This window comes from Pygocentrus nattereri, chromosome 20, assembly GCF_015220715.1.
Source record: "Pygocentrus nattereri isolate fPygNat1 chromosome 20, fPygNat1.pri, whole genome shotgun sequence".
Lineage (NCBI taxonomy): Eukaryota > Metazoa > Chordata > Actinopteri > Characiformes > Serrasalmidae > Pygocentrus > Pygocentrus nattereri.
The window spans coordinates 28,304,508-28,325,184 of NC_051230.1; the positions used below are offsets into that span (position 1 = coordinate 28,304,508).

At 41.4% G+C, this 20,677-nt stretch overlaps 1 protein-coding gene across 1 annotated transcript; it reads right to left on the reverse strand.

The window, feature by feature from the left end:
• Positions 1–4,594: 4,594 nt before the first annotated feature.
• On the reverse strand, positions 4,595–20,648 carry LOC108434482 (cytochrome P450 1A1). Its single transcript, XM_017709642.2, has 8 exons — positions 20,584–20,648; positions 19,687–19,877; positions 18,331–19,187; positions 13,218–13,341; positions 9,500–9,589; positions 7,163–7,286; positions 6,876–6,962; positions 4,595–6,261 (listed from the first exon to the last, which is right to left on the reverse strand). Exons 3-8 carry the CDS (start codon positions 19,171–19,173, stop codon positions 5,979–5,981), a joined length of 1,551 nt encoding a protein of 516 aa, XP_017565131.1. The 5' UTR covers positions 19,174–19,187; positions 19,687–19,877; positions 20,584–20,648; the 3' UTR covers positions 4,595–5,978.
• Between the last annotated feature and the right edge of the window lie 29 nt (positions 20,649–20,677).

Consider the following 20,677-nt stretch of genomic DNA (forward strand, 5'->3'; position numbering starts at 1 on the left):
AAGCCCTGTTCCCCCTGTGGCACAATGCTCTCGTTATACACCGTCTTCCTTTCATCATAGCGTCGGCCATCAGAAAGAACTCTGTGGCCATGCTGACCCATCTGTACATCATAAGCCCCTGCTGGATCCACTGGCAAAAGATGCTGTTCTTTGAGACAAACAAAAACAGGACATTTGAACATTACCGCTTACGCAGTTCCATAAGCTGAAGCACAGCAGGCTTTAAACTAGTGTCATAGTTAGCGATGGGCACAAAACAACCACATTTTAGTTTATGTGGGTTAAAGAGTTCCATTTAAAAGCAGTATCTGAATGCATTCATGACCTCCTAATTATTGAGTACAGGCGTTTTAGCCACATCCATTGCTAACAACAGTCAAGCACATAGTCCTGCAATCTCCAAAGAAAAACATCGGCAGTAGAATGGGCTGTACTGAGGAGCTAAAAGACGAATCTCTGCCCTGCTAGGTCTGCCCCAGTACACTGTAAGTGCTATTGTTGTGAAATGGATGCGTCTAGGAGCAACAACAGCTCAGCGTAGTCTCAAAAAGCAGTTAAAATTGCCTTAATACAGAGTTCCAGGAGCTTCATGTAATGGGTTTCCATGGCAAACAGCTGCACACAGGCCCAAGATAACTATGCACTGGCCCTGCCACTGGACTCAGTAACACTGGCAACAAGTTCCTTGGAGTGATGAATCTTGCTTTGCTATCAGGCAGTAGACAAATCCGTTTGGAGGATGCCTGGAGACTCTACCTACCAAAATGAATAGAGCCAACAGTAAAGTTTGGTGGAACTTGGTGAAGGGGGGACAGTGGGCTGGGGCTGTTTTTCAGGGTTTTGGCTCCTTAATTCCAGTGAAGACTAATGTTAATGCTACAGCATACAAAGATATTTTAGACAGTTGTATAAGCTTCCAACTTCTAACTGTCAACAGTTTTGTGAAGACCCTTTCCTGTTCCACTGGGCACAAAGCAAGATCCATAAAGACATGGATTGATAAGTATGTTGTGGAGGAAGCTCAGTGATCGTCACAGAGCCCTGATCTCAACCCCACTGAACACTTTTGGGATGAACTGGAATGTTGATTGTGAGCCAGGCCTTCTCCAACATCACAAATGCTCTTTTGACGGAATGAGCACAAATTCCCACAGACACACTCCAAAATCTGGTGGCCACACATTATTGTTATCTATATGGGATGTCTCCAGCAGGGCTCCATAAAAAAGAAAGGTTAGTTAGGCATAAAGGAATGAAAAATTATTTAGTCTACAAGTTTATCGGGAACCTTTTTGTGAAAAAAAAAACCAAGAAAAAACAAGTAAAAGGTGCTGTACTTGCTTTACTTCAAACTAGTCAAATTAAAATTGAAGCATCACAAATGAAAGTAAATTAAGAAAGCACATAACTGCAGTTCAGAGCAGAGATGATTAATGGATACATGGCCAGGATGTTGGTACATAATATTGGGTATACAATATTCAACAAATGACTACACATTCTACTGAATTCTGAAATGTATTTCCTACCACTTAAACTTTTTGTAAGAATATTTTCAAATGTCAGTCCCTTGCTGTGTCTCCTGATTGCCATGGGAAAGTGCTCCCGGCCTCCAAGCAGATCCTCTCGCCGCCTTGCCCACAAATAACTAGCACTGTAGATATCCATCTAATTCAATCAACTCTCTCCACGCTCATCCTCTCCGCCGATATTTACCCAGAGACGTAACCAGAGAGAAGAAATCTGCCTTTTATTTTATCAAATGTTTCCAATCATTACCTCGGGCTAAACGCTTTCCAATAGCAAGCGAACGACGGATGAAGTTGTAAGAGAAACCACAAACTTCTTCACAGTGCTCACAATGTTTTGTCCAAGTTGGTTTGGTGCAACCATGGAGTCTTTAGGCTCTACTGAATCCTTAGGCTTTCACCTAAATGGATCCCTGTTTGTTCTTTAGCACACTATGGGCTGATAGCACAAGACTCCACAGCTTAACTTCTGACAGAACCATAGCTAGGCCTTTTAGACTGGGATGACCAGGTTGGACATAGAGATTTTAGTAAGCTGCTAAATAAAACGGCTGTCTCACTTTCCATAACTGAAGTGGACAGAAGGGTTGCTGAGCTTCATGCTAGAGTGGCACTTGCCACCCCTAACCACCCCTTGGCTTCTCCTCGGTGCGCTTAATTACGTTCACATACGAAAATCAGATGCCATGAAAATGTCGTCTTTTACACAAGATCCTTCTGCAAATCTTAAAAAAGGCATAGGATTGCATGCATACAAGCGCATTAGTATTTATCCTCAAACAGAATATTACATTTTTACCGCTTTAATCTGGCTAAATTCAGAAATTGTCAGCAATATCTAAACTATAAAAGGTTGATGTATTCAGCTAACTGATCTTAACATTGCTCAGAAACTTTTTCTTTAGATAGGTTACCTCAGAACTGCTTGTGTGGGTCAAGCAGTATCATTTTATATGCAAAAATCTTGTAGGAAGTTATTGTATATCAAATGAGACACGGGTATATGGCGTTAAGTTAGAAGTTAAACCAAGCGACTTGTGCAATTAGCCAATTAAATACATTGACCATTTTTCTTGGAATCATGTCGTAATCGTAAAACGGAATTCTACCGTCATTTTAAGGGCACTACCATCTCTCAAAGTGTGCTCGTAATATCTATTGAACACTGCAGATCACTACATCAGTCTAATGTGTACAGACGTGCATTGCTAAATCATCGACATTCTCCACAAAACACACAGCTAAAACCTGCCTGCTTCACTTTATACAGCAAAATCACTGACCGATAACAGTTGCATGTGACTGCTGTCATTAAAGTCACCGCTCGTATTTCCATTTTCATTTTTTGACATAATTTGAAAATACCTGTTGGTCTTTATATTGTGTGTAAATTTCATGATGAATGGGCCAAAGGAAATGACCCAAAATTACTTGGAAAAAGTCTGTTTCTATTTACTTACATTAAAACTAAAGTAGGTTTTTTCCTTCTACTGTAAAGTTCTCATTTTGGAGATACAAGGTTTTCTTCCGACAACAGTGAAATATGTTGCCAAGTCAGGTTTGATACATTTTCTACCATACTGGGTTCGATATTACACAGCTGGAGTCTGCACATTGTAACAGACATTCAGCTCATTTTTTATCTCTGTATGTTCCAGTTTAACAGTGAATCATTTAGTAAATAAACAATAAAAGCCTAAATATTAACTCTCAGCATTACTGGATTCACCTAGCCAATTAGCAGACTGCTGAGTCACTTGTTAAACAAAACCACATTCTTAAGTAAGGTAAACATGCATGTATATTTGACCATAAGCAATTGTTTCCTTCTCCACGTTGGGCACAACATGGGTTTTCACCTTTTTAAGGAAGCAAAAGTCCTCAGTCTACTCCCCCTTCTGCCGTGCTCTGGCTGTAGAGATTGTTTATGAGCTCCGCTCAGAGGAGGGGCTATGTCATAGCTAGATCAGGGGTTATGTAAGAGCATGAGAGTACCGTGGGAGTTTGTGAAAGAACAGCCTGTAAAAAAAATCTCAGGGTAAATGACAACTGTCGAAATGAAAACTTTACCATGCTCATTTAATGCCGTACAACAAATTATCGAATATTGGCACATGATGTTCATTGGTGGATAGTCACGCTGGTTAACAAAGAGAAAAAAATGTCCATAATCTTTCATTGACGTATATGTTTGTATCACTATTTGGTAAACTGTGACGTCTCCGTCTGGCTCTGCTGCTACTCAGATGCCCAACTCCAACTTCCAGAATTCAGAGGAGGATCATGTGACCCAGAATTCGCAGGCACCAGTCAATCCCAGATCACACACACACACACACACACACACACACTCTCCTCACCTGTATCTACCTCTACATCTATTTTTAAAGGTACTTACTTACTAGCAAAGGATTGCCCCAGTTTCACTGAGTGGTGTTTATCTGCCTTTCCTGTTTGACTTGGTTTGTTCTTGTTACCTTTGCCTGTTTAATCACTGCGAGTTCAGAGCTCCTTTTTTTTCACTAAAACCTCAAAAGTTTTTTATCCGCAAGCGTCTGATTTGTTCCGACTTGTTACATAAACTAAGTAGCCCCTCCCTTATATGGCACAATACTAATGAGGGAGTAAAGATCCATTTTGGTCATAGCCCCAGATTTTTCTTTTAATGAGCAGTTCTTTTATTAGAGTCTTTCAAAATCCTTGACGTCATCTTCTGACCCCACAGCCTCAGCGATGTTCTATTTCTTCAGCGCGTGTAGACTTTGTTTGGAATGAAGCCAATGACCATCTCACTATCACTCAACTGGAACTCTTTCATTCAAACACAAAAACTTTTCTTCAACAAGGAGGACTTTGTTCAGGCCCTGGATCAGAATGTCCCTGGTTTTGTGTATATCCTCAGATTACAATCACTCAACCTGATGTCGCAAATAATATCTGGGATGCACTGATATAAGTACTGCAGACTGATGCCAACATTCTAATTTTTTTTTCACTCAAACATTCTGGCCTTCTGAGGTACAATAAATACAGTACAATGCAAAAGTCAGAGACCACCCCTCATTTATTTAATTTCCAGTAAAAAAAAAAAAAAAACATATTTAACAGAAAATTAAACAGAAGCCTCAACAACTCAAGTTCAGTCTTAGAAGAACTTCTGCATCTCACCATCCAAGTAACCCCAAACACATTCACATAACATCATTGAATCACCAGTAGCTTACTAAAGCACCCGTAGATAACTAAATATCTGTTAAATGCAACTGAACATTGAGTTAGAAAAATTCTATTAAATCTAAACTTAACCCTAATCCTAACCCTGACCGTAATGTTGCTGTCAATCAACTATAACCATTAGGTTGGTTAATTAAAATTAAGAGTCGCTTATTAGTCCCACAACGGGGAAAATTCACCTCTGCATTTGACCCATCTGTGCAGTAAACCACCCCATACACACTAGTGAACATGCACTAGGGGGCAGTGAGCACACTTGCCAAGAGCGGTGGGCAGCCCTATCCACAGCACCTGGGGAGCAGTTGGGGGTTAGGTGTCTTGCTCAAGGGCACTTCAGTCACGTGCTGCCGACTCAGGGGATCAAACCGGCGACCTTCCAATCACAGATCCTCTAAAAGGGACCATCAAAATTAAACATGACCCTTTTTTGTATTTCCTACTAACAGTTTCTTGACAGCTACATGTCCTTTCAGACTCATAGCTTGATTTTCTCCTCTCTCTCAAAGAAGGAAGCTTTAAGTGTCCTTTTGGTGGTCTACCAGGTCTTGCACAGTTTTGGCAACTCTTGTTGCTGTTTTTTTCCCAATTTCCTTTGACTCTTCGCTTCCTTATCTCCTCAGTAATATCTCCCTAAAAATGAAAAACTTGTACGTAATGGACGCTGGAAGATAAAAACATAGATGAGGGGTCTCTAACAGATTTGCATCCATTGTACATCATCAAATATCACACAAATCTAAATATGATTATTTTCTTAAACAACTGTCTTTACATCTTACCATCAAGCATCCTTTGCCATAGTTCTAATTAGCAGTGGTGAGTTAATTAATAGGAATGAAATCATAAGAAAACTTAATGTTCATTGTTCTTAGATTTTCAACTGAGATTGAAAACTCATCACAAACTGAAAGCTCTGTTAGCATACAAATCTCTTAACACTGAGTACTAAGAGAGTCTTAATCTCATTTAAGCTTACACACGAATATGTTTCAGCATGACTTATGAATACATCTATTCCAAAAAAGTCATGCAAGCCTTAGTTGGTTACAAGAACATATTAAAGTCATAAAAACCAATAATCTCTTGATTCTTGTGTCTCAGAGGTAGAAAACGTTAAAAGCTGTGTTTAGCAGTGTGACTGGTTATGATGAACCAGACGTGGTGCTGGTATGAGTCAGTGCTGTAACCAGATAATAAGAGAGGAACACTGAACATCTACATCTGAGAGGAAATCATAATCCGGTAAGGTCTGGGCTTCATGGTCAGACCGAAACAAGAGCTGAGGTCGAGCTCTTGACCTGGAAGGTTTTCGATGCGCAGACGCTGGAGGATGGTCGTCAGGAACACAAACATCTCCAGACGAGCAAAGCTGTCTCCAAGACAACGACGCTTCCCCATCCCAAAGATCATCACCTTTTCGGCCAGGTCTTTATTAAGATGATTGGCCTGGTTGAGAAAGCGCTCCGGACGGAATGATTCAGGGTCACCCCAGATCTCCCTTCGGAATACAAAAAGAGAATTTGGAAAACAACTAGTGAAATTATACAGAATGATGTATATAAAAATCTGTTTATATTTATTGAGTTCATCAAATATGGCAAAATACAAAGTGAAAATTATATTTGTAGCACTATGCTAAAAGGGGCCTTTTGCCCCCTGTTTGGGGGACTTCTTATCCTAGAAGTCTAACTTCCAAAAAAAATGTTTTGCTCTTAAAACCAAATGTACAGCTCTTTTCACAAACCCTAGTCATATATATATATATATATATATATATATATATATATATAATTTAGAACAAATTACACCATAACCATTCCACAAATGTGTTGGCCCCATCAGTTGATCAGGAGCACTTTATCCAGGAGGGCTTATTTCCTTAAATTTCCTATAACATTCAGGATGCAAAAGACACAATATATAACAAAGAATACAGAGATAGATACAGAAAATAAAAAGATTTTCATAAAGCAATAAGCCAATCGATGCCATTACAGTAAAGTTACCATAGTTAAGGACTGTTGTTAGGCATGAGTAAAATCACTGTAATGTGCAGCTGGGTTTGAGTGGCTTACACAGGCCTAAACATGGATTAAAAACACACTAACGTACGTGTCATGATTCACTTGATACTGGTTGATGAACACACATGTGTCTTTGGGGATGAAGTATCCATTCAGTGTGATATTTTCAGTAGTGCTACATGAAAAAGAAAGAGACAGAAAATGAGGATTTGAGGGCATTTCTGTACCTATTCAAACATAGAAAAACAATTTTATAAGGATTTGTAACACCTTCACACCAAACCCCTGAATGCCTCTTAAAATCTTAATGAAAATCAGCAAAATTCCCTTTTAAACAATGCAGATATGTTGTACTAAAATGATAATCATAAATACCAGTGAGGAATGGTGAAGGGCACATATGATGCATGGCGAAAAACTTCATATAAGAAGGCTTCTATGTATGGCATTTTTGGCTTGTCCTCGAATCGTGGAAGACTATTCAACCCAACCTGATCATCTGTGAACACAAACACACACAAACTGAAGCAATAACCGACCATAACAGATACTTGCACATCTTTGTAATAACACATACTAATTATATACCATTTCAGATGCTTTCTGAAACTGCTTGACTCATCTTTCTTTGGAGCAACTTCTAAAAGCTTCACATTCAAGTCCCAAGTCTCAGCATGGCACTTACAGGTGAGAAATCTTCAGTATACTGAATATACACAGGGTTGGGGTGTAATGGATACAATACGTTTTGGAATACATATTCAGAATACAATTAAATATCTGAATTTAGTCAAAGTTATGTTTTGTAAAGCAGGTATTCAGAATACATTTTAGGAGAATGCTAAAATACTTACACAATTTGAAAATATAGAAACACCATCTCTAAAAGAAACATCAATCCTTTTTAGTATGTATTTTAGAATCACTGCATGGCATATGTCACGCCTGCCACGGCTCCGTCTGCCTCTCTTGCCGCTCCCGCTGCGCCTGGGAGCGCTTCGGAGCCGAGAGACTACAATTCCCATGACTCTGTGGACTACAATGGCGATGACATCACTGCGCACGCTCCGCAACGCCGAGACGTCTCCCCCGAGTGGTAATTCAGATCACCTGTGCTCCAGTGTACTTAAGCAGGCCATTTTCCTTTCGAGCGTACAAAGCGTTCCTCTGGGTATTTTCTGCCTGATCTCCCGTGTTTTTGACCTCTCCTGTGGATTTTTGCCTTGTTCTCCCCTGTATTCTGGTTTTGACCTCTGCCTGGACCTTGTTTCTCCTTTTTGCCTTGCCTCTAACATTGACTTTTCCGGTTTATGACCCTGGACTGCCCTGGTATGTGTTTTTGTGCTTAAAACCCCTTTGGTGGTTTATATTGTATATAGTTGTAAATAAACCTCGTACAGTTCCACTTCAGCAATTGTCTCTGTCTTGCTTGGCCAGCGTAACAGCATACAGCAAACCAATTTGTTAGGTGAACTCTAAAGCAGAACTCAATTAACATCTTTACAAACTGAAGATCCTACTAAAGTCTGAGTATACTGATAAACCAATGTGACGAACAGTTAAGTCTCAGGATTACGGAGCTCTTTTGGCGGATGACTAAATTAATAATCTCCTTTGTTGTATTGGATTCCAACTTGGGGATTGTGGGAGCAACAGTAGATTGAAGCAGGTGTTGAGAGAGAAAAATGTTCAGAAATTCATTTGTTATTTTTCATGAAACATATTTCAGAAAAGAGAATAATTACATGTCACTTTTCAACCCCTAAGAGTGGGGAATAGCGTGAATTAAATTTTTCCAAGGTTCCTTTTCAATCTTAATTGTAAATGTATATAATTATATTTTTATATAATCTGTATACATTACTTTGTGTATTGTAATAGAATACATTACTGAACACATTTAGGACAGTTTTCAGTACTACTTTTTCAATGTATTTTGCTCTATCCTGTATATAGAGAACCCACCTTTCATATTTATTTTTCCAATCAATCCCATTAAGTATACTAGAAAGTTAAGCTGACCATGTGCTTTAACTGTTGAACATAGTGTTGTAAATATACTTAACAAGAATTTTGTGTATTTTTCGCAGGGTGGTTGCTGGGAGTCTCATTTTCTCTGTAGCTTTCGATCATTTCTTGAACTCTACCGTCGGAAACTTTTCACTTATTTTCCTTTGACTTTCCCCTTCCTTCCTTATTCCTTATTTATATCTAATCTACTCAGAAATAGGTCCTGAAATATGAATAACTTGTACTTGATGGCTGTTTTGATTGGAAATTAAATTAATGCTTGGCGCTCTCTGGCATTCGCACAGTTCTGTATTCATTGTACAAGGCGAGATTGCTTGAGATGTGGGTTAAACACCAGTACAGAGTAAGGTCCCCTAATTACTCTATGGGACTCTATATTTAACTGAAAACATTCCAAACATCTCAGCCTGAATAACAACCAAATGTTTAGACCACATACAGGAAAAATCCATGTTATTAAATATCAGGTTAATCACTCTGAAGCGCATGCCCTATATTCTGTAAATGAGGATTTAATCTGGCACCTTTAACAATTTCAGCAGTTTGTGATGGCTGAACATGGCCAATTTCTCAAATTTCAGTGACCATCACTGATTATGGTGGGCTAATGCATCCAAGATGTGTCTGGAGCATCTGAACAAGATATAGAGCTCAATGGGGTGCACGAGTGGTGTTTTTTACCGATCTCCTGGTAGATTCTGGTCTGGATGTGCGGGAACTTGATAAGATACAGCAGGCTCCACTGCAGGCCGGCAATGATTGTGTCGAACCCTAAAAGTGAAAGAAAACACAGGCCTTCATTATAACAGCCTGGCATTGTTCTTAGTTAATACAGCACTCACATATGCACAGTTAAACCTTATAATTGGCAGTACTTGGTAGCAATAACAAAAGTATGGCGTAATTTTACATAAATTGTTTCTTATTTATAGCCAAGCCAACAATCTGTGTGGAACGTGTAGATTCTGAAGACATTTTCAATCCATACTACATACACGTATTTAATTTCTAATTAAATTCATGTTTGTTTTTTAACAAAGTGTATTGAATTGTATCGCAATATATAGTATTGTATCATTTTAGTATTGTACAGCAATTTACAGTATTGTATGTGTTACAGGACAGCAAGAAGACAGACCCAAGTGCAGAGAGGAAAATCCGTGAGAAAGGGTCTTAAATGAATTGAGAGCCAGGCTCGAACGGCTAATGTACTTAATGGGGATCCGAGCAGTTACTGCTGCGCCATGGGAAAAAGACCTCAATGAATGGGAAAATAAAAATGGCGGGAAAGGGCTTATAAAGGGGACGCTGAAAACAGCATGCTCAAACAAAAGCAGAGATAGACAAGTAAAATACAAGATAATCAGAAATCACGATACTTCCTCTGTAATTATGAAAGGAAGATCAGCTTTATGTATCACCTGTTTGTTCTTTGTGGAACAAACACTTTGTTTGGCTTGGAACCATTTCTTGTTTAAGCCTTCTTTTTGTCTTTTAAGTAGTTTTGGGACAATTAATTCCTTTTTAGACCTCTTTATCTTTGTTTTTTTTTCAGCCCTCTTCTTTTCTTTTTGTCTAAATACCCACCTGGGCTAAGTTCTGTACAGGTCACCCCTCTACAAAAGTGGGACTAAGAGCTGCTGTTTGCCACGGCCTTAAGTGGAGGAGTCCACAGGTGTGCCAGGTTGGGCCTAATCAGCACAAAGGCTTCTGAGAATTAACTTGTGGCACCTCACCACCATCGCCCTCTACTGGTGGCTGGCATCACAGGCTGGACCCTTACAGTATGTACTAATGCTTTGTGACTAGTACATTAGCTTGAGGCTTGTGTGTTAGTTTAGGACTAAGATTAGCTTGTTACTCAAATAGATTGGAACACTATATATGTTTCAAATATTGTACTGTTATAATGTTAAAAGGTCTAATAAATTGAAAATATGGGCACATTTTCAGGCACTCCTTATTTTCACTGTATCAAAAAATGTTTATGTAGTTGGTTAAACTGATTGATTAGTATAGCAGGACAATAATGCCATATGGTGTGTTTTGGCCATGTAGTCCACTAACTAAAAGTTTATGTATCAGTATATGCAGATAAATACTTAAAAAAAATATCAGACCACGGCATCTTTTCACAATTCCAATATTAACTCCAAGCAATCTACCGATTTATTGTATTTGTCTATACCACTATTTAACCAGAGGGCACGAAGCAGGCAGAGAGCTGCAACAGCAAACAGATGCAGCCAAGTAGGACAAAGATGATTCACGCTGCACTGAAGCCTGGAGTCCCTCCTACCTCTCTTCAGCCAGCCAGTGGTCTGTGGCTCATCAGAGAAAACGCTAAACACGCTTTAACAAACTCACATTACTGAGAAACATAAACTAACACAGGAAAGAATGTCGCAAGCCAACAAGCAAAGGATCCAAAACACTGGATTCAGATTAAGTGCAGGCCCTGGCTTGTGGAGCAAAGCCAGATAAAGCGCCTGGACCTCATCCCAATATGCTTTTTTTCTTCCAGGAAAAACAATAGCAGAGACGTGCCCCCATAAAGAATGCCTCCTGGGCATCTTCTAAATGTGTGATAATAAAAACAACTGCCCTCATATACATCAGGGTTTTGGCAAATGTTTACTTAATGCAATAGTACGGCAAAAAAACATCACATTTACACAATTTTCCCCTTACCATGAACGTAGCCGATCAGCCAAGACATGTTTGGTGTTTAAAGTTTGTTTCGTTTTACAGCTTTGAGGTTCATATGGCTAAGAAATAATGGAAGCTTATACTCCGCCAGTTAGCATCATGCACACCTGCCTCAAAGTTGTGTAGTAGTCTCTTAGAATTGCTTGGTTTCAGACACCATCTCACACATTGACACATCTATAAAATCATTTTTGTCATTTTTATAGGTGCTTATTAGTATAATATAAGTTTCCTTCATTACTTGTTAGCTACATTAGCCTCCAAAGCTACAGTGCAAAAGGAAAAAGCCAACATGTTTTAGCTGATCAAGTGCATTTGGGGCTAAAAGGCCAATCTGATTTTTTGATGATTGAATTTCTATTCCACGTCTGAACAGAAATGTAAACACATCCCACCTATTTAGATTTTAAAGGGTTCACTGATTGGCGGCGTGGGAGTTCAGTGACAGGCAGCGCTGACAGAAAAAGGTGGGGGAAATCAGAGCCTGGAAAAATCCCAGAAAAACTTGATGAAAGCATGATAGCAGCTACACATTGTCTGCACACACTTTTGCTCTCTCGAAAACATTTTTATCATCTAAATTTGTGTCAACAAAGCATCAGTTTTCAGAATCAAGCTTGCGCTGTGATGGCACTGTTTGGGTCTGTACCTTGCTTGCTAAGCCAATGTCAGGCTAAAGACCCCAATAACACAGAACAGGTTTGATTTCGCCTTTCAGCTCAAATTCACTCTTTCAAAATTTAAGCTTTATTTTTACTTATCTAAACTTGTCTCAGTGCTTTGGTGAGCCAAAATCAAGCATGTTCTGTGGTGGGCTGTACTTTTAAACCTATACCAGCTGTTTGACATTTACTCAATGATGGCTTGAAAAATCCTTTGTTCACTTACATACTTGCTCCATTTACTCTGATGAGTCTGGAATTTACAGTGCATGATGGCTAACGCAGTTTCACTCAGTTTAGGTTATTTCTCCTCTATGAGTCTCCTAGTTAATAAATTAAATATGACTAGATATGGAGCTAACAAGAGATCGGGATCAGTGTAGGCTGACGCCACAGGCAGAGCACTACAGAGTTCCTTCCTTCTTTTTGCTACTCATGTAGCAATTTACAGAAAAAGACCAAGCAAAAAAAACAAGACACTTAAGGAGGAAGAGTACATATCCGAGCATGCAGACAGTGAAAAATGCTGACCCAAGATTACTTAACTAGCATTAGTTAGTAGCATATTGACAGTCATGATTATGTCACATTTCAGAGTAAAAGCTCTCACCAGTTTTTATCACTAGCAATCCGCCTGGGTTTTCTCAGTGTATCAAATAAATAATAAAAAAAGAGAAAGAAATCCAGATTAAAAAAAGTGTGTGGTCTGTAAACAAGTCCCGTTCCAGCCCTCTAACAGTATGTCGACTGTATTTGGAACAAGGAGAACACCGATTGAATAAAATGTATTAGTTTGAACTCTTCCTTTACAGATTTTAGACTGTTCCATAGTGACCTGCATGTCCTCAGAAATAAAAATTCAATTACCTTTGAGTTTCTGTTCTTTTAACAGCCCTTATTCTACGACTCAGATTTGTATCTTGGCTTGAAAATGAGAGCACTGCTCAAGTGTAGAAAAGATGATCTATACAACCTCTCTCTTTTTCTCTCAATCTCAATCTTCCACATCTTCATCTGTCTTGTCTAACCTGCACCAAAGATGTCGATGACGGTGTGAATGATCTGTGAGTCGGTGAGAACAGCGCTCTCTTTGTCCTCCTGCCGATCCTCACACATCGCTATCAGGGCATCAGTAATGTCACGGATACAGTTCTGCATAAACATAAACAAACAGAGGTTCACTCTTTAGGAAGTCATCAGCCAAAGCAATAAACTGACAGGTAGTTATGAATGAGTGAGGATCAGAGTTAATGATTTACATTACATAAATACCTAATATAATTACACAATTACACCTAGTTAGTTACAGCGTTAACAGTTAGTTATATTTCCATTCCAAATAAATATACTGAGCACCAACTCTGAGACCACCTTTCATTTATTTCATTTCCAGCCAATACAATGAATTGCAAGTTTTTCAGGAGACATTTCTGAGAAGATTACACATATGATATTCCATTTGCTGCGGCTTCAGTTGTCGCCAAGGCAAAAACGCGTGTATGGGAGGAGTTTGGTGAGGCCTTGGAAAGTGACTTTAAGTCGGCTCCGAAAAGATTCTGGCAAACCATCAGGCGACTCAGAAGGGGAAAGCAGTGTGCCACTAGCACTGTATATAGTGGAGATGGTGTGCTGCTGACTTCGACTGAAGACGTCATTGGGCGGTGGAAGGAATACTTTGAGGACCTTCTCAATCCCACCGACACGTTCTCCAGTGAGGAGGCAGAGTCTGGGGACATGGGAATAGGCTTGTCCATTACTGAGGCCGAAGTCGCTAAGGTAGTTAAGAAGCTCCTTGGTGGCAAGGCTCCAGGGGTGGATGAGATCCGCCCTGAGTTCCTCAAGGCTCTGGATGTTGTGGGGCTGTCTTGGCTGACACGCCTTTTCAACATTGCGTGGACATCGGGGGCGGTGCCACTGGATTGGCAGACTGGGGTGGTGGTGCCTCTTTTTAAAAAAGGGGACCGGAGGGTGTGTTCCAACTACAGGGGAATCACACTCCTCAGCCTCCCTGGCAAGGTCTATGCAGGGGTACTGGAGAAGAGAGTCCGGCTTATAGTCGAACCTCGGATCCAGGAGGAACAGTGCGGGTTCCGCCCTGGTCGTGGAACACTGGACCAACTCTTCACCCTCTCCAGGATTCTGGAGGGTTCATGGGAGTTTGCCCAACCAGTCCACATGTGCTTTGTGGATCTGGAGAAGGCATTCGACTGTGTTCCCCTGGGTATTCTGGGGGGGGTGCTTCGGGAGTACAGGGTACATGGCTCTTTGCTACGAGCCATTCAGGCCCTGTACAAACAAAGCTGAAGTTTGGTTCGCATAGCCGGCAGTAAGTCAGACTTGTTCCCAGTGAGAGTTGGACTCCATCAGGGCTGCCCTTTGTCACCGATTCTATTCATAATTTTTATGGATAGAATTTCTAGGCGCAGTCAAGGGATGGAGGGTGTCCGGTCTGGTGACCTCAGGGTCACATCGCTGCTGTTTGCAGATGATGTGGTCCTATTGGGGACATCAGGCCGCGAACTTCAGCTTTCGCTGGATCGGTTTGCAGCCGAGTGTGAAGCGGCTGGGATGAGAATCGGTACCTCTAAATCCGAGACCATGGTTCTCAGGCGGAAAAGGGTGGAGAGCCCTCTCTGGGTCGGGGATAGGCTCTTGCCTCAAGTGGAGGAGTTCAAGTATCTTGGGGTCTTGTTCACGAGTGATGGTACAAGGGAGCGGGAGATTGACAGGCGGATTGGTGCTGGGTCAGCAGTGATGCGGGCTCTTTACCGGTCTGTTGTGGTAAAGAAAGAGCTGAGCCATAAGGCAAGGCTCTCGATTTACCGGTCGATCTACGTTCCCACCCTCACCTATGGTCATGAGCTTTGGGTAATGACCGAAAGAATAAGATCGCGAATACAAGCGGCCGAAATGAGTTTCCTCCGCAGTGTGTCTGGACTCTCCCTTAGACATAGGGTGAGAAGTTCAGTCATCCGGGAGGGACTCGGAGTAGAGCCGCTGCTTCTTCACGTCGAGAGGAGCCAGCTGAGGTGGTTCGGGCATCTGGTTAGGATGCCTCCTGGACGCCTCCCTCGGGGAAGCGGAAGATAATTGATGGATTGATGGATGGATGGATGGATGGATATTCCATTTGCTTAAGGAAGGAGTTAGTTCATCCGAAAAATGAGAAAATGGGCCACCTTACAACCACCTGGAAGACCTGGTAGACCAGCAAAACTGCCCCCATCAGATAAACAGCAATTCAAGCTTTCATCTTTGAGAGAGAGGAGAAAATCAAGCTGCTTTAGGTCTGAAAACATCCACAGGTGTTACTGTCCATCCTTCTTCTGCTGTGAGAAGACGACTCCGAAAGCGCTCCGAAAGGATGTGTAGCTGTCAAGAAACCACCCCAGACCTCAAGGTCGCTAAATGTGTTTGTGATTATTTGGATCGTGGGAAGCGGAAAGCGCAACCAACTTCCAAGACTGAACTTTGAGGTGTGGAAAGTAGCGAAAGCAGGTCTTCTGAAAAGTATGGAAACTGTAATGAAGACAAAGGGTGGATGTACTAAAGAGTGAAATATTTCACATCGAGTTGTTGAGGCAGGGCGGCACGGTGGCATGGTGAGTAGCACTGTCGCCTCACAGCGAGGAGGGCCTGGGTTCAATTCCCCGGTCAGGTGATCAGGGTTCTCTCTGTGTGGAGTTTGCATGTTCTCCCCGTGTCTGCATGGGTTTCCTCCAGGTTCTCCGGTTTCCTCCCACAGTCCAAAGACATGCAGTCAGGCCAATTGGATGTGCTAAATTGCCCCTGGGTGTGAGTTTGTGAGTGACTGTCTGTGTCTGTCTGTCTGCCCTGCGATGGACTGGCGACCTGTCCAGGGTGTATCCTGCCTTCCGCCCGAAGACTGCTGGGATAGGCTCCAGCACCCCCCCGCGACCCTGACGGAGAAGCGGCTTAGAAAATGGATGGATGGATGGATGGAGTTGTTGAGGTTTCAGAATAACTTAATGGCCGTCTCCACCAAATTTACAAAGGGTGATTTTTGACATTTGCACAGTACTCTACATTCTGTATCATTAGTATTTTTAAGGAGGTTCATATGAGATGCACCAAACAAAGCTGATCCTTCCACACACCTTATTTTAGTAAGCGAGTAAAACAAAATGTGTAGATATGTTAGATATGCAGTTTATGATTGTTAAACCCGTAAATCCTTTTCAGAGTATGCGTGTGCCTTCCACAAGACTGACTATGGCATATTAAATGAATGCGTGTGAACGTTTTGCACAGAAACAAAGAGCCACTTTATCAGTGCTGGGAGAGGGACACACTACTCTGGCCTCAACCCAGTGGACACACTGAGCCAACTGAACACGCTGAACTGTTTTATAGGTAGCGTGAGAAATGTGTTTAGCATATGGAGAATGTCTACCAATGCCAATTAGATTTAAGGACATTGTGACTTCTGGTTCCTATCGCCACCACTGTAAAGAAATCGCTACAGTCATTCATTTTACATCAAGCCACTCTGAATAACTTTGAATTTCTCTTTAATCTGAGTTTGATTTTGGCCTTGAAGATAAAGCAGCATAAATGTAGTATTCAATAAGTTATTTGTCTTGCTGTTTAGTGTCAGTAGCATTGCATCTCTCAGTCTTAGCTTTTTGACAAAGATATCATTTTCTGTTGTTGTGTGGATTGGCTTTTGTCCATCAATGTTATTTCACGACAGTACTCAGTATGCATTGTGCAAATATGTCATCCAAGCCAATGAAAATCCCTACTGTGGTCAACCAATCCTGACAAGTCAGGAACCTACAATAATAATTTCAATGGCTAGTAAGCATTAGCTGTAGTGATGCACAACTCTTGAGTTTTCTAGAGTCAACTCCGACTCTGAACTCCTGCCTCTGGAGTCGACTTCTTGACTCCATTTAACTTTAAGCAAGACTGTGCCAGGGCAAATGATAAGAGCAGAGATTAAACCATCCCAAACACAGTTTGACCAATTCAACTGTGTAGCTTCAGGTTATAGTGATATGATGAGTTTACACCAAGTGAAGTTGCTTGTCAATGATCACAGCTGATCATTGTTTCAACACATCTAACCATTGGGCTGTTTTACATAATGTAGGGTGAGTTGGTGAGATAAACTGAGAAAATATTACTGTAGTCATAATTCTTTGTCAGTTTTTGAAAAAGAAACTTAAAAGTTCTCATAACAGTGTCGTAAGATGTTATCTTGCTCCTCTTTTTTCAAGGCTGAGGTTGGCTTTGTATTCACTAGCTTTTTATTAGACTTTTCCATTCCACCTTAAATGATTCACAAGTTACCTGCCACAGTGGCACAATGTAGCTAGAGCAACATTTAAGGTGGAATGCAAAATTTGAATAAGAAGCAGGCAAATAAGCCAATTTTAGCTTTGTTCACAACATTCTGTGAAAAGGTTTGATTGTTTTCGGTTTTCTTTTGTTCCTTCTACTATTTCTAATCATTGTTTACTGCAACCCTGATCATGACTAAAACGTACAGTGAGGGCGCAGAATTTCACTTCACTTGTTGTTTGGGAGTTTGTGTGGATCCAACCATTAGTGAGGCTAATTTTATTATCATATAGTTGTTTGACATCCCTCTGGAATTGGTTAAAATACACTCCCATTTCATCTGATTCCGTATGAAGTATGACAGTACTGAAATAACACAATACAAAAGCAGTTTCCTTAAGCTCCTGCAGTGTAATGAGTATTTGCAGCATCCAAACAAAGACCAATCCCTGCCAATATGGCGGAATGATCTCATAATGCAGCATGACATGAAATACATTCCCAAGCCCTATTAAAAGAAGTTATTGGTAGAATTATTTCTTAGTGCCAAAATCCTCTACATACATCTACAAATGTAGAACAAGAGCTCTAGATTTCTGCCAAACGACATGAAAAAGCTAGCATTGGTTATTTGTTATTGGTTATAAATATTATTATTTAATAAGAAGTGAAAAGTCATTAGATTGAGGGAAAATGATAAAGAATACTGTACTTAAATAGGTGGGCAATAGCTACATGGTCACCAGTGTCTTTGTTGCGCACCCTTGTTTTAGGGCACCTGAATGCCTTGGTTTAAAGAAGGTGACCCACTAGCATGCATGGAAACAACATTACCTTATCAAAAGTAAGGAGGTGTTCCTTGATGTTGTCCTCCATGAAGCCGTTCATCCTACGGATGTACCGCACCAGCTTGCGCAGAGACGGGCTGGGCAGGTAGCGGAAGATGGGGAAGAAGTCAGCCAGGTTCCCTGCCGCAAAGAGCCGCAGCACCTCCTTATTAACGTCGACTATGGTCAGAAACTTCTCGTCATCATGGCTGTAACGTTTCCCGAAGCAGAGAGCGCAGGCCACATTAGCCACAGAAGTGACCAGCAGTGCGGCTGGGTTTAGTCCTGCTTCTCCTGCCTTCTCCCCCTGCTCCCGCAGGGCCTCCACTATCTCCACTGCCTCAGCAGAGATGCGCTCCTCCAGCAGGCAGGAGGCGCCAGAGTTCTGGGCCTTGGTTTGCGAGAACGTCCTCAAGGCATTTTTGCAGATTTTCTTGTGGAGCATCCAGGCTTCGCCGTACTTCTCGCTGAAAGTCATACTGGTGCCATTGGCCACCGCTGAGAAAGTGAAGAGGTCTGGGCGGCCTGCAAAGGCCTCACCCTGCCGCACCAGGGCCTGCCGGATGGTGGAGTGGCCACTCAGCACCACAACTGCCAGGGAGCCCATCTTCATCTGGAAAACGTCCCCATAGCGGGTCCTCAGGCTGGTGAGGGAGAGGTGCAGCTGTTCCCCCATCTGGAAGAGATTGCCCACCACAGGCCATGGCCTGGGACCTGGAGGCCAATTCCGTTGCAGGGTTTTCTGCTTATGGACTCGGACAATCAGCAGGAATAGTGTGAAGAAGCAGAGGAAAACAGTGACACCAGACATCCCCAAGCCCATTTCTGGGAACAGGTTTGAAGGCAACATCTGTAGGAAAAAGACTGAAACAGAGATTCCAGTACTGACAATTGAGAAATGTTACTTATTTTGGTTGGAGATTATACAGTGAGGAAAATAAATATTTGAACACCCTGCAACTTCGCAAGTTCTCCCCATTAGAAATCATGGAGGGGTCTGAAATTTTCATCTTAGGTGCATGTCCACTGTGAGAAACATAATCTAAAAAAGAAAATCCGGAAATCACAAGGTATGATTTTTTAATAATTGATTTAATAATTGTCATAATGTTATACCTGATAGGTCAGTATATTGAAATACATTCACATATGCACATGAAACATATGTAATAGTGTCCATTTTACTGCCAACATATATAAACACATATGGAAATATATTACAAACTTTACCATATTTTTAAAAATACCTGTAAACATATTTATCTTCTGCATAGAATATATATTTATAAGTACAGATCCTATTCTACATGAGAGCACAATAGAAGAGAACAGAAAGATGTGAATGAATGCTGTGTGGATGTACCTGAGTTGTCCTCCACTGAACCCTTGCAGTCAGGCTCCCGCTGCTGAAGTGCTCAGAACTGCTGGAGCTCCAGCACTAATAGCGACCTCCAGCGAGGAGGGGCTCTCCATGACCACCACGGCTGACCCCTGAGGGTCAGCTTCAGCAGCCTGCTGCCTCAGCGCGAGGGGAGGGACAGATCGAGCCAATATCTGCAGGAAGGAGTGAGAAGCTTCCCAATACATGATGTCGAAATGAGAGGAGCCTAAGGGGGCGCCGAAGCTCATCTGCGGTGGCTGAAGACCACAGTAGCCACAAATATTAGTTCATTATTGGTTCACTTCACACAAAAGCTCTGTTTAGCTCATTTCTCCTTCTTAGGAAACAACAGATATCCAAAATCCACACCATAAAACATTATTTACTTCAGTATTTTAAACGATAAACTGTATATAACTGCTTTAAAATAGCGTTATCCTTTGACTAGGACCAATCCCCCTTCCCATTCTCCTGCTGAGTCGTCCAATTCTCCGTTCCACCTTAAATGGGGCAGCAGCTATATTCTGTGCCGAGAGGCTCCAGCGTGCAAGTGCGGCACTATTTAAGGTGGAACTGACAATTTGAATTAAAAAGCTTTCTGCTTCGTCTGAGACACCAATTCAAAAACACGGCGTTCGAGCATGTTCACGTCACCGTAACACACATTTTTTACCTCAGCTTTTTAAAGTTAAATCTCAACTACGTCCATTATATCCATTAAAATTTGTCGAGGCGCGCCTCTCACAACGTTTCTTCGTCCGTTTGATGACAAAAATGGGAAACTCTGGCCTTTATTTCTCTCAGAACAATGACCAGCGCTTTCAATACTTCAAGTGTTAAAGTTAAAACATCGAAACGTGTCTAGAGGGTCTTTCTTACCGTTAAGTGAACCCAAACACGACTTCTGCTGGTCAGGGTCCACATGGTGGCGCCGTCTGTCTAAAAACTAAACCTAAAACTGAGGCTTCAAGGA

Excerpts from the sequence above, each read along its gene's own strand:
- LOC108434482 (XM_017709642.2), bottom strand. The coding sequence starts at position 19,173 with ATGTTGCCTTCAAACCTGTTCCCAGAAATGGGCTTGGGGATGTCTGGT. Across the intron at positions 13,342-18,330 it reads ACCTCCTTACTTTTGATAAG|AACTGTATCCGTGACATTAC; the intron begins GTAATGTTGTTT and ends ATGTTTATGCAG. Across the intron at positions 6,262-6,875 it reads TATCAAGTGAATCATGACAC|GGAGATCTGGGGTGACCCTG; the intron begins GTACGTTAGTGT and ends TGTATTCCGAAG.